The 14,752-nt window shown below is 37.7% G+C and overlaps 1 protein-coding gene across 2 annotated transcripts in view; it reads left to right on the top strand.

The window, feature by feature from the left end:
* The window catches only part of SOBP (sine oculis binding protein homolog), a 179,273-nt gene that overhangs the window by 25,399 nt on the left and 139,122 nt on the right, over positions 1 to 14,752 (top strand). For both annotated transcript variants that reach the window (XM_060753126.2, XM_060753125.2), the window contains exon 3: positions 4,688 to 4,873. In XM_060753126.2, the coding sequence (XP_060609109.1) occupies positions 4,688 to 4,873 (186 nt within the window). The remainder of the gene's footprint in view (positions 1 to 4,687; positions 4,874 to 14,752) is intronic.

Genomic DNA, 14,752 nt, shown 5'->3' with positions numbered 1-14,752 from the left:
TTAATAGAAGCACTCATTTGATGGAATAGAACACAGTGAAAGGAAGAAAACATGTATTATGATTAAAAAATAGACCTTATTTTAAGACTACAGACATAAAGAGAGGCACAGATACAATTTTAATGAACTCCCACAGGCTGAATCCAAGTTTAAGAGAAACAAAGGAATATATACATGAATACATTAGTGAAGGATGTCTAAAATTTAATATTTTATTGCTATTTTTAGATATTAATGATGGTAACTAATGTGCATATACTGTAATGATACTGGGGATAGATTAAATATACATATATATTTTTGTGTAAATTAATCTCATCTGAATATGTTGTAGCTGAAAACAAATGATTGAAGACATTAAGACAATGGGATAAAATGCTCCATAATAAGGATTTAAATCCTTTCAACAAGTTTACTTTGCTTTATGTACTACCTAGCATAGGAGTATAACCCTATCAATCTTATCAATCCTGTCAGCTGTGACAGAATATGGTTGACACTCCTATCTCAATTCTCTCTTCCTTGATATAATATCTGAAATAGAACTTCATTAATTACATGTGGCATGATGTTCTGAATTCTTCTGCAGTCAATTTCAATTCACTAACTACCAGCTCTGGATAGATATGAATTGTGACAAGAGACAAACGTTGCTATATCCAGAGAAGTAGGGCCTCACTTCTGTGTAAAATCCATCTACTGTACCTATACTGAATATTTTTTTTATCTGTGTGAATAATCTTTCATAGAGAAACGCAGTCTTGATGCCTGCTCAACCCTTCAAATATTACCTACTTTTATTTCATTTTCTCAGATAGTTTTATGATCATATTTCTATAAGAGAAATGGATATTTGAAGATAGATTTCAACAGATTGAATGAAAGTAAAGTATCTTTGTGACCGCATGCCCCTTTCAAGTAATTCACTATTTATTTAGCTTTGGGTTCCTCTCATCCATCTTACTTTCTCTCTAAACCCTTCCTTATTTTTTCCAATGGAGACAGTGAAGTGGCTCCAAACATAGACAGGCGTGTGCGTTCTTTAGAGTCCTTGTTTGTTCATGGCTGAGATGCTGTTCAGTGAGGTAGAATTTAAACAAAGATCAGTGCTGCCATATTATTTTCCACTCATGCTGCATTTTCCAATGATTTCCATTTCTTCCTGAACTCTAAATTTCTCCCCAGTTTTTCCTCAGATATTCTAACTACAACTCTCATCTAATCCAAACGGCTAGTTTTTAAGAATTTAGGGTCTGTGCTCAGGAACTTTTAAATAACATTTTAATGTGTTTTAAAAATGTTCTTATATCTTTGCATTGTTTCAATTGGTTTGCATTTACTTGTCACCTCAGGAGCATTTTGTGGACTTGGAAGTGATACAGAAATACATTAAATAATTAAGTCAGAAAGTATGGTAAATCAATACCAGTTACACTGGCCAATTTTTCCTCCCCTCTCTCACCATTTTGAGGGCTATGAATTCCATATGTTGAACAAGCTCTCTGGCTCTGACATGGATCATAATCATGCAGATGTTTTTGCATGGGCTATGCTGGTTAAGCTAATGGGAGTTTTAATGCTAATGGGAACAACTTGGGTGGGGTGTGAGGAACACAATATTCCATTCCAATTATATCTAGATCTATATAAATAACAATGTAATGTTCGTTTGTGGGATTAACATAACTCAAAAACCACTGGACGAATTGCCGCCAAATTTGGCCACAAGACACCTACTAACCCAAGGAGTGACCATCACTCAAAAAAATCGATTTTGTCATTTGGGAGTTGTAGTTGGTGGGATTTATATTTTCCTTACAATCAAAGAGCATTCTGAACACCACCAATGATGGAATTGAACCAAACTTGGCACACAGGACTTCCATGACCAACAGAAAACACTGCAAGGGTTTGATGGGCATTAACTTTGAGTTTGGGAGTTGTAGTTCACCTACAGACAAGGACAACCAGAATTGATAGGATTGGACAATGTGGAATGAACTTACGGACTCTGAGCTGGCAAACGTTGAGCATAGGATTGGTTTTATTGATTGTGATGTATAACGGATTGTTTTAACTGTTTATAATTGCTGTTATATATGTTTTTATCTTATTGTCTGTGTTGGCATCGAATTGTGACTTTTTGTAAGCTGCCCTGAGTCCCCCCTCGGGGGTTGAGAAGGGTGGGGTAGAAATGCGTGAAATAAATAAATAAATAAATACAGAGAGCACTGTGGACTCAAACAATGATGGATCTGGCCCAAAATTGGCACTAATATCCCATATGCCCAAATATGAACACAGATGGAGTTTGGGGGAAATCGACCTTGACATTTGGGAGTTGTAGTTGCTGGGATTTATAGTTCACCTACAATCAGAGAGCATGCTGAACCCCACCAATGTCAGAACTGGGGCAAACTTCCCACACAGAACCCCCATAGTTAAGGCCATCCAGTCCAACTCCCATCACCAGGACAAGAAAACGTAGCAAAGAGCCATCCAGCCATAGATATAGACGGATATATATGATTCACACACACAGAGATATAGTATCATAGATTTGAAAGGGACCTCTAAAGAAGGACAATTATATGTTTCATGTTCCAGAGTAGGCAAACCAGACAATCTTCACATCAACACTAATAAAGAAACAGCAAGAATTACAAGCATAAAGAAATTACATATATTAGAAACCAACACTTTCTAATTATGTTATTTTTTAGAACACTAGACTGGGCCATAGCAATGCGTGGCAGGGGACAGCTCGTATCAATATAAAAGCAGGTTGCCTTGAGAACAAATGTTTTTAAACGTTGACTTCAGTTCAAAGCTAACTGAAAAATATGCTGATCTTGCTGACCAAAGGTTGGTGGTTTGAATCTGGGAAGCAGCATGAGCTCCCACTGTTAGCCCCAGCTTCTGCCAACATAGCAGTTTGAAAACATGCAAATGTGAGTAGATCAATAGGTACCGCTTACAGGAAGGGTAATGGCCACATGACTTTGGATGTTTCTGTGGACAACGCTGGCTCTTTGTCTTAGAAATGGAGATGAGCACCACTCCTCAGAGTTGCACATGACTGGACTTAATGTCAGGGGAAACCTTTACTTTTACCTACTATAATATTGCGTAAATCGAATCCTGGTTCCAGTCAGAGTAATCCAATTGAATAATCAGGAACAATGGAGGTCAACACTTATGAATGAATGAATGAGACTTCATTTCTATCTCACCCTATCTCCCCAGTGGGGATTCAGAGTGGCTTACAATATATAGAGAGGCAAACATTCAATTCCGTATAAAAATGAAAAATAACACAATCCAAAATATAAAACCCAATTTACATTTACATAAGCAACAAAGACAATCAGACAATTGAAGACAGACCCAACAAATTCACAATCATTTTGTATTTAACAGATTTTTAAAAAAATCAGAGTTAAAAAGTTTAAATTAAAAGCATTTAATTCATATTCTACTTCTTCTTGTCCATTTTGTGCAACATATTTCAAGTATCCTCCTCTCCATATGCCTGCGTGCACAAAAAGGTCTTCAATTGTTTTTTAAAGGACAGCATTGAGGGAGCCATTTTGATTCCATTGATTATGAATGTTCTATGGTTTTCATGAGTCTGCTCTAATTAGATATTATTTTTAACGTCTTCTTTTGGGATATAAGTTATTTTGAAAGAAGACTGAGCACTGTGATGGCTATATTTGGTAAGTCTGTGGCCACCTGCTGTTGATTTTTAAAATCCAGGTTGCAGTTTACATGTAAGTTTGTGATTGTTTCATATTATATCTTAATCCTGCACCACTAACAGAGCACTGCGTCTGATAAAAGTATTGTAGAGAAACTAAAGGTGCTACAGAATCTCTTTGCATAACACTAGACATCCACTGACCTGGGTATATGTTCCTATCAACCTGAGAGTAAACCAGTGGTCTTGTTTTTTTTGGAGAAGATATGTATAGGAGTTCTCTGTCAATGCAATGGGATGTTATGTAGTGATGTACCGAACTAGTACATATGTCCATAATGGGGCAAGATCCAGTAGTGCAGTATCACTGCATCTTGTTTCTCTCTGAGTCAGAAATCTCTTATTCTTCCAGCAACTTGTTGTGTATCCTACAAATTAGTCCTGAAGGTTGGGAAACTTTCTGGAGAAGAGGTTTTGCAAAACTCAAGGCTATAGTTGGCAGCAGAAGGGGAAGAAATTCCCAAATCCATTGACATGGGATACATGGACATTCCATATTTTCATTGCCTGCCTCAAGACAGTGGAACTACTTGCTGGAACATCTCTGACAGCTAAATGAGCTGTTGGAATTTAAAACACATTTGAAGACCTATCACTTCTGGCAGGCCTACCCATCCAGTTTTCAATAATTAACTTTAAACTTGTGTCTTATGTTTAAACCTTTGTTCTGTGTATTTTAATATGTATTTTGTAGAAATGTGTGTATTTTATGGAATGTTTTTAGATGATCATGTATTTTTAGCAATGTTGTAACCCTTCTCGAGCCATGAGGTGAGGCAGGTAGGAAATACTTTTACTCTTATTCAACCCATTCTGCCCAAAGAACCTCTTGCCACATGATTTGTGGTTACATGTGTTGCCCCAAAGAAGTGTACCTGATTAATGGTTTCAGTATGTTTTGTAATTTATTCTGTTTTTCTTTCACAGAAAATTCTTTGCCAAAACCAAAATTACCTGAAGACAGTATTATTTCACCATACAATATACATGCAAACTATCCAGGGCTTACCACAGGAAATGGACTCTCAGATTCACCAGCAGGATCAAAGGAACATGGGAACGTACCCATTATTGTACCATTAATTCCACCACCTTTCATAAAACCACCAGCAGGTAAATTACTTGAACTGTAATGCTCTCAAGAGCAAGTTCTATTTTTTATGTTTACTATTTTAATTAGATAACCTGGACTGGATTCAAGTGAATAGTGCAATTGTATACATGCCTGCTCTGAAATGTTATTTTATTCAACAGGGCTTACTCCTGAAAAAAGTGTGTAGAATAGCATTTTAAAACCATTGAGATAAAAGAATACTAATGTCCTATTTGTCTCATTCTTTTCAGTGATACTTAAACTTCATCTAATTTAATATGGATGCAACTAATGTGGAAAGCATTACTGTAGTTAAAAACCTGGTAGAATCTGTTTTAGTTACAGCACAAGTTTAATCTCCTCATCAATCTAGCTAGATCTTACCTATCCAGAAAACAATAAGAAGTAATCCAAGCCTATTAGAGTAGAAGCGAGCAACTGAAATGCTCTGTTACCCACACCTTGACAGCCATTTCTTTTTGTAACAGAATACATCTGGGAGATTGTGTGTGGGTTCTCACTGGGAGACCTTTTGTGACAAGGGCAATAACAACCATATTAGTATTGTCAAAGGCTTTCGTGGCTGGAATCAGTGGATTGTTGTAAAATTTTCAGGTTGTATGGCCATGTTATTGAAGTATTCTCTCCTGACGTTTCACCTGCATCTATGGCAGGCATCCTCAGAGATTGTGAGGACCTCACAAGCTCTGAGGATGCCTGCCATAGATGCAGGTGAAATGTCAGGAGAGAATGCTTCTAGAACATGGCCATACAGCCTGAAAAATCTACAACAACCCAACCATATTAGTATTTATTAACTTGCTTTGATTAGTTTCTTTTGAGTGCTATAAATGTCGTGCAGATTGCACAAAATCTTCTTTTCATCACACAGATTATTCATTCACAATACTTAAAATAACCCATTGGTGTAAGACCAATTTGTTGCAGTGGGGTTTCCAACAATGGAGCATATCAACTGGTGGGCTGATTGTCAGGGTTAAAATCATACATAGCTGAACAACCATAGGAGTGAAATTATTACATGTCCACTTGTGCTGATAAACTCTACTAGAGCACTCTCTGTCTCTGTTCATACTGAAAGTCTAGATATGATCAACTGTATACATTCCCCATTGAGTCTATTCTGAAATAGCTATGGGTTGTGTTCAGGTAATGTTTCTCACTATCTGAATAGCTTCTGTTAGCAGAATGGGGGGTGGAGTGGGCAATTCCCCTACATCCTGCAGAGCCCCACAGGATCCAAATAAGCATTGGAGTATTATGCCACCTTTCGGTATATGGAAGAGGTAGGGGATAAAACTACCTGAAAAATGGAAATGAATTTTGTCTTGCACAAGTAAAAATTTCAACCTGTAAAAAATGAGTGAAAGAGGAGAAAAAGGGCCAACCTTTTCTGATTTACTTATCTGGTGCTGTTTTTTTTTTTTCTGTACGGCATTCCTCAAGGTTTATATGAGGTATGATTCATTTGCATTGGGTGCTGCCTTTCATAAGCTGCAAAATAACTGTTACGACTGCAGTAGGCTGTTTAATTGCTGTGTTATTATTTACTGTTGTATACACTGCAATAATTGCTGAATTTATATAACAGCAGGCTCAACTGTGTATCTGTTTAAGTCAATGGGAGTTTTTTGCATGCTACTGAATTAATTGAAGGCAGAAAGAGAGCTAATGTAGACTCAACATTCAGCAAAGAACACCGCTAGTGCTTTGTGAAAGAATGTGGGAACCATATAAGGCAACAGTCTTCTCGGCAATCCCATATAAACAACGTTCAGGGTATTCTGATGGTAAGAGCGCCAGATTTGGGTGAAAAAGATATGATGATATTTATTTATACTCCACTTTTTCTCTCCACAGGGAGAATCAAAGAGGCGAATGGTTTAAAACTAATCTTTTGCATAGAGATATGGCAGTGAATCTAGACATGTTCTAATCCCAGTGACAGTGCGGGCAGAAATTTAAGGTGCATGGACTAGACATGCTAAATTCTCCCTCTTACCTGAGACTTGCACAATGGTATAGTGATATGTTTTGAAGGTGCTCATCATAATGGCCTCAGAACTATATCTCCAAGGATTCCAATGGTGATGGTACCCCCATATGTGCATTTGTGCACATGTACAAAGCCTGCCTAACAGCCACTGCATCAGAATTAGCTGACAATAATACAATATGGTAGGTAGAGTGCAAGACTTTGGCAAAAGAGGTGTGGATTTCCACCATTAACCCACAGTTGGGTTCACTAGGCCAGTGGTTCCCAAACTGTGTTTCATGGAACCCTAGGTTTCTGCAAAAGCATCATAGGAGTTCCATAAATAATTTTTAAAATTCTTTAAAAAAACTTTTAAAATGTCCAAACTAGAGTATGAAGATTTTAATGAAATTCAATGTGCCCTTGCTTTAAAAACAAAATGTGAATCTTTTCATTTATATACTGCTTTTCTCACCTCCTAGGGGGACTCAAAGCAGTTCACCACATAACAAATGGCAAAGATTTAATGCCTCACATCCATATAAAGCAAAAACATTACCAATCTAAAAACAATAACATATAACTATAAATTAAAATAATTAAAAACTATACAAACCATCAAATGTAACCATAAAACATTAAACATTAAGACATTTATACATTGCCTGAATCCTGTAGTTTCCTTTAGCTGCTTGCGTATTGCTATCATTTGTCAAATGCCTACTTGAACAGCCAAGTTTTGAGCTGTTTACTTGTTTACTTCATTTCTACCCCACCTTTTCCTAACTCAGAGGGGATTCAATGCAGCTTACAATCCTGAATGCCAGGAGGGAGGGGGGCAATCTGATCTCACTAGGGAGGGAGCTCCACACTGAGAAGACACCCTGTCTTTCGTCCCCACCAATCGTACCTGCAAAGGCGGCGGGACAGAGAGCAGAAGCTCCTTGGCTGATCTTAATGCTCTAAAGAAAGAAGGAAGAACATTGTGGGTTTACAATACTTAGGAATAGAAGTAAGGTTCTATGGGAAAATCAGGGACAGAATTAGGGTTCCATGGGGAAAAAAGGTTTCTGAAAGGTTTCATGACTAAAAAAGTTTGGGGACCACACGGGGCAACCTTGAGGTAGTCACTGCCTGAACTTAGTCTATCTCTCAGGATTCCTTTGAACACAATGAAATCGCAACCATGCCACAAAAAGGTTAAGTGAATGAGGGTAAGATATAAATGTAAAGAGCATTAAAATACTGTACAATGAACTGTCAAAGGGAAATAGAAACTCTAAGGGTGTATGGTGGGAGAGAGTTGAAACAGAAGGATTTGGGGGTATATTTCATTCATTTGTTTGTTATACATTCTTCCTTTCTCCTAATGGCACCTTCCAACCCTGTGATTTTTTTTAAAACCTTCAGTTCTTTGGAAAGCAGCAGGAAGTGAATTAATTGATAGAGAGTGGATTCAGTGACCCTCGCTTTTGTGCCTGTTTGGCATCTCTCTTTCTTTCAATCCCTAGCTTTTTATTATTTCCAAAAGACTCTATTACCCAGTTTTTCTGCTTGTTTTATTCTTGCTTTAGTGTATGACTTAAACTTTGACTCATCTGAATCTTACTTCTTTCTCTAATGCTCTTTTTTTCTTTTTAGATAAATCTTTGCATTAATTCCTTCTTTCCAAAGTCATATTTCTTGGCTGTGCCCTTTCCGCTCTACTGTTTTCCCCAATGCCTAGAATGTGCTCCCATCACAAAGGAAGGGCCCCCTTCTCTTATCTTAGTTCTATTACTTTTACTTCTCATTATTCTTCCTGTTCGCCTTTTGACATGCTAACCCCTTACTGCCTGGTCTCCTTTCCTTGTGTTGCCCTTACGTAATTGACAGACTGTGTTCAAGGCCATGATCATTTCAGACTATCCCTGCTGCGTAGCAGAATGAAGCAACCTGTTTCAAGCAGTATTATGAGAAGCAGAGTAGAAAATGCTGAAACTGGTATCTGAATGATTCCATAAGACTTTAAAAATGTTGGCAATAACATTTTGTCATTGCTTCAAGATGTCTTAGGCATGACCTGGAATTTTGTGGGGGAGAGGGGTCTGGATAACAATACGTGTGACATAAATTATAACAATTCATGAGTTTCTATGCAATACATAAATGACAGTGGTCAAAGGTTGCATTGAAGTGTGTCCTCTTGCTAATGCAAAGCTTGTATCATTTGTAGAAACACTATTTTGATAAGTTTGCATAAATGTGTGATTCAGTACTTGTGTACTCCTTGTCCCAGTGCTCATCATGTATAATACATTGTACATTCATTTTGACATCTCAGTATTTATGTGACTTATTCCTTGTATTAATTATACTAATTGTTCTGCTGGTGTTGGGATAATCCCTAGAACAGCTAACTAGTGCCACCCAAATATATTTGTCTTTGCCTTCGAAAGCAGCCCCAGCTAAGAATAGCGTGAAAGAATGCCTGGAGGAGGTAATGGTTTAGATTCAGCATCAAACTGATGCTGATTCAAGATAAGATAGAAGTGTTTGCTGTTAAAGTCCAAACCAGTTCTCCGTAGGGTTAAACTCCCTCTGAATGACTGTGTTCATGTTCTGGGAGTGCTTCTGGAAAATGTTAGCTCAAATAAATGCAATGACCATGAGTATGTATTATCAGCGTTGGCTCTTATGCCATCTGTATTTCTTCTTAGAGCTGTAAAAATGGCAGTGCATGGTAACCTCAAGGCTGGAATTTTGGAGTGCTCTTTACATTGGGCTACCTCTGCGTCAAATTGAGAGCCTTCAGTTACTTCAAAACATGGTAGCCAGATTAGATACTGGTGCATCTAGAAGTGACCATATTATACATATTGTTCTGTTACGTGTTGGGCCTGTAATAGCTGTACTTTTCTATAGGACGTATATTTAAGCCCAGCGGGAAGCCAGGGGTGCCTCAAAGAGAGGTTCTCAGGGATTTTTCTGAAGTGATGGTCTTTAGAGTCTTTGATGATACAACAAAGTCTTTATTATGGAACAAACAACAAATCTTCAATAGCTCAAACAACACTTCAAGGCTTTCTTAGTCTAGTCCTCAATGGACTGGTACCTGACTTTGATTAACTAAACTTTCTCCGTAGGAAAAACCCTTTTTAACCCCTCCCAGGTTGCTTTCTATCTATGCCTCATCGGTGTGGGACCTACTAGCGATTCCAAATGCATCTGGGTATCGAGTAGACCTGCCAGCCGAGGCTTTAAGATATTTCAGCTGGAGTTTTGTGGATCTGTAATGCTGTTCTCCCTTCGAGAATTCTTAGAAACTTCCGGGCTGTTCCCTCTGATGCTGTGAGGCTGAGAGGCTGTGAGCTCTCAGCCAGAGCTTTTGGGACCTTTCTCCTGGAATTTCTGCTTCTGTATCCTCAGATGTTATTTTTTCCCTGGATGGTTATTGAGAAAGGAAGCTTTTCTACGGGACGAGCTGGTCTACGTCCTATAGCTTAGCTACCTTGTGTGAGACTGCCCAAAAAAATGGCTCCTTTCCCTCCCAAAGCCCAGAACAAGGGGCGGAATCAAAGCTTAATTATGATGGACAGGAGGCCTGTCCTATAACTGCAAAACAGATAACTGAAAGAAAATAAAGTTGGAGCTCCTGGTACAACCGTACCAGCACACATATATTAAAATCTCAATTGGCTGCCAAATTGTTTCTGGGTAAGATACAAAAGGTTGGCTCTTATCTTGAAAACCCCATAGTTTGAGTCCAGGTTACGTACAGGATCACCTTCTCTTCTATAATCTGCCTGCTACAGTTAGGTCCTGGATGAGGAGAGGCATTTACTCAAGTCAGACAAGACTAGGTTGGCAACTGTCACCAAGAGTATTTTTCTTTAGCAGCCTGCCAGAAGAAATTCGACAGCTGGATATGCTGTCTGAATTTAAAACAGCATTAAAGAGTTGTTTCTTCTAGCAGGCTTGCCCAGATGATTTTTAGATTACGAATTTTAAAGTATGGACTGATGGCTTGTAATGGTCATATATATTCTTTTAAACTGATGTATTAGTCTTGTATAGACGATTGTGTGCCTTAACTAGTTTATGTGTTTTTCGCTGATGTTGTATTTAATCTGTTGTTCTTCCTTGCCTTGATACATAGGAAGATGTGAAATAACAACAACAACCACCGCAACAGCAATAAGAGTTATATAGTTATAGTGCAGGAACTTCTGATCAGTGGGCCTAATCCAGTCCTCTTGCAGTTCATATTGTTATCTCTAAGACTGTTACCAGGTAACAGTTTGCATTCCCAGGGAGGATTTCCATCACTTACATTCTAAATTGATTTGCTGTAAAAAAAATCTAGCTTGATTCTCCTCCACTTGATCCAGATTTTGGTAAACTACTCTTGCTTCACATGTAGTAGGGAATCTTAAGCTCAGGAAGGAGCAGAGAAATCAAGTCCCAGCTGTAAGTAGAATTCCCATTAATGCTCATGGTTGCACACTGCTTTTCCCTGAATCTATCAAGCCCTCTCTTTTTTTTCTTCATTGATTTGAACAGGATAATTGAATTAGACCTAGGCAGACCTTCCTCTATCAATTATCAAGAATTTAAAATTTATACACTGAATGTTTGTAACAGAAAGAGTAAGTCATCATTCATTGACTGTCCACACAAACATTTTGTGTCTATGCAGCTGCAGACATGCATTAATCCAAGGAGGTTGGCCTAAGGCAGTTTGAGGACCAAGGTTTAGGCATTATGTACCAAGACTTGGAGGAGGAAGGGTGACATTTATGCAGCAACATGTCTTTGGTCTACCTAGAGCAGTGGTTCTCAACCTGGGGTCCCCAGATGTTTTTGGCCTTCAACTCCCAGAAATTCTAACAGCCGGTAAACTGGCTAGGGTTTCTGGGAGTTGTAGCCCAAAACACCTGGGGACCAACAGGTTGAGAACCTCTGACCTAGAGGTAGATTATGAGTAAAAAAAAAAAGAGATATATTGTCCAGAACCTTTGAGCTATGCATCAGAAGATAATCCAAGATGCAATGTTGAGTTTTTATATCTGATACCAGTGGAACTGACATTTTCTTCCCGTCTCCTCTTACAGTCTTCCTTGGGTAGCATAATTTTTTTTATCCAGGTGGATCCTGTCCTTTAGGATGAACAGGACTCTACAAGAGGAAGGAGGTTACAGTGATTCTGGTGCCCGCTCTCTGTTGGGTCTTATCTATTTTCATAGCACATGAATGGAAATTTTTCAGTGGTTGTTCTTCAAAAGCTATGCCTTACAGTTAATGAGTTCTTTACTAAGTGATGAACCTCCTCCCAGAGCTTAGCTTCTGAAAGAAATGTTACAGAATTGCAATAATAAACGGACTAATAGAGATGTAATAAGCTTTCCATATGAAATCCTCTTGAAACTTCTTTCAAGAGGATGACCACTCTAGCTAAAGCTGATATTCAGTAACAAATCACTGTTTCATAGGATGCTTCCTTTCATATGATTTGTTACTTTATATACTATGATGGAGGCCTCCTAGCATTGTTGCATTGTGAACTTTTTCAATGATATTCTTAATGGATGTGATCATTTGAAGAAGAAAAAAGACTGAAATCATGGTGAAGCACAATGGAGTACAATGGAAGAGAACCAAATTTCAACTTCCTGCAGCATTCTGTGGATTGCATCTGAGAATTCCCATCGTAACAGCTGAAAAAATTGGTATTTAGCTTTGAATTTAGTAATACAATATTGTATAAAGAATTACATTTTTAGGACTAAAATCTAGATTTAGTGAAATGATATCGGCATAAAACAAATGGTTAGTCTCAGAGTAGACCCATTGAATCAATGGAAATTTAATAAGTCAATGCAAGTAAGCCCCATTTGATTAATGAGAATACTCCAGTTGGGACTTAATTGGATTTAAGACTTTTGTTTCCACAGGTTGGCTGATATGAACATTTTAGGTAATTAGATCTTGTAACAGTCAAAATACCCAGAAGACCTGCTCATTACTGTTTCACCTATTTTTTATTTTTTTAAAATCTAATAGGGAGAAGCCATGTTAGCTATTAATTAGTGTTGCCAGCTGCTGAAAGACTTTTTAGTTGATTAATCAGCTTCTTTTTAACCCTTTAATTCATTAACTATAAGGTATTTGCATGTTACTGTTTCTTCAGTTTAGTTGCATTTTGAGATGTTGAAGAGTGTGACGACACACAATTTATTAAACTATCAAGACAAATATTAAATCAAATATTTAATGTTTGTTCATTATTATAGCAACATACCAGAAGCCCAGTAGCTATTAAAATATACCCAGTCACAGGTCCCAATAGGAAGAATTTTCTACCAACTGGTGTTGATCTCTGCTAATAAACTGTTGAAATCCGTGGTTAATAACTAGGAAGGGACAAGACTACAATTCCCATCATTATTGTTGCACTGTGCTAGCTAAAGCTGATGAGAATAGCAGCCCATCAATATCTGAATATCTGCATTTTATTCATTTCTGTCTTGCAGAATAAATGTATTTATTTATTTACTGCATTATTTATTGCATTAACACTCTGAAGAGAACTCAGGAAGGCTCACAAAACAGGTACAATGTGATGCCATCTATACACACACAGGATAATACAACATATTCATTAAAACCAATAATTAAAACATATCAATCTTAAAACAGTTAATTAAAATCACACAACCTAAAAGCAAATATTCCAGGAGCCATTCCGGTCATCAATTGCATTGTTCCACAAACACTTATTGCACTGAGAATTATTGTCCAAAGGCTTGGTCTCATAAAAGGTGGCAACATGAGTGAAAGGTTAGCTAAACTAACAATCGTTAACTGTATAAGCTTTTATAAGATATGTTATCACAAGTTTTTTCTTGTAGTTAATTCAAATAGGAAGGGGAATAAGGGGGGGGGGTGGAGAGTCACTAAAGAATCTTCTTAATTAAGACTTTAAATGGCACTGCAAACTTTTGATGATTAATTGGAGTATGCTTTTGCCTGATGCATATTTAGTTATTATAATGTGATAATTTTATCTTGTTATACAAACTGTTCCCACTGGGAGCATGATTTAACACTGTGAACGCTCTGTGTTTATTGCATTGTTCATTATGAAATGTACACAGGCTGGCAAACCATAAGGAAGCATGTATAAGTGCTCTCTATACAACAGTTGTGGCACGTCCTGTTTCCACCTATGGCAATATAACCGTGGAGTCGAAAACACAGCCTGGAACTCCTTGCATAATTGTTGGCTCTATGAATGACAAGACACGAAGGAGTTTGTCTTAATAACACCTGCTCTCTGCAGATGTTTTTTGAGATATACAGTGAGGATATTTTATTTGTTGTGTTTCCAAAGCTGTTTGTATTGTTGCATTATGATTTTATAGCACCATGGGATATGTGAAAGTATCTAATAAGACTAACCTAATAAAAGTTGCTCATGTTGGGAGTGTTAACATAAAATGGGGTAGGAGAAATGTGGCCTGCAGCGAATGTCATTTTGAGGGCCTCCCAGAGCCCATTTTTGACAGCTTGGCCAATTTTGCTCTCCCCAAACATGTTAGAATCAACAAGAATTCAACCATGGTTTTCCCTCCAAGTATTGCAAAACTGCACCTTACATGCCTTAGGCAGTGGGTTGGCATTTGGGTCATTATTTGAAGGGGAAAAAATTGAGGCGAGAACAAAATTAGCTTTGCTTTCTTTTAAGATCCCATGAAGACCTAGTGGAGTCTCTAAATTCTTGTCAGTTATCCATTCCTGACATAAAAGTGACCTGGAATGCTTGTTCTCTTTCAAGTTTGTTGTGGCAAATTTCAAATACACAGCAATGACAACCAATGGTAAAGATGTTTCCTCCCTCTGGCCCTATAAAAGCTTAAAGCTT

This window comes from Anolis sagrei, chromosome 1, assembly GCF_037176765.1.
Source record: "Anolis sagrei isolate rAnoSag1 chromosome 1, rAnoSag1.mat, whole genome shotgun sequence".
NCBI classification, from domain to species: Eukaryota; Metazoa; Chordata; class Lepidosauria; order Squamata; family Dactyloidae; genus Anolis; species Anolis sagrei.
This window is presented reverse-complemented; position numbering and strand designations above follow the sequence as displayed.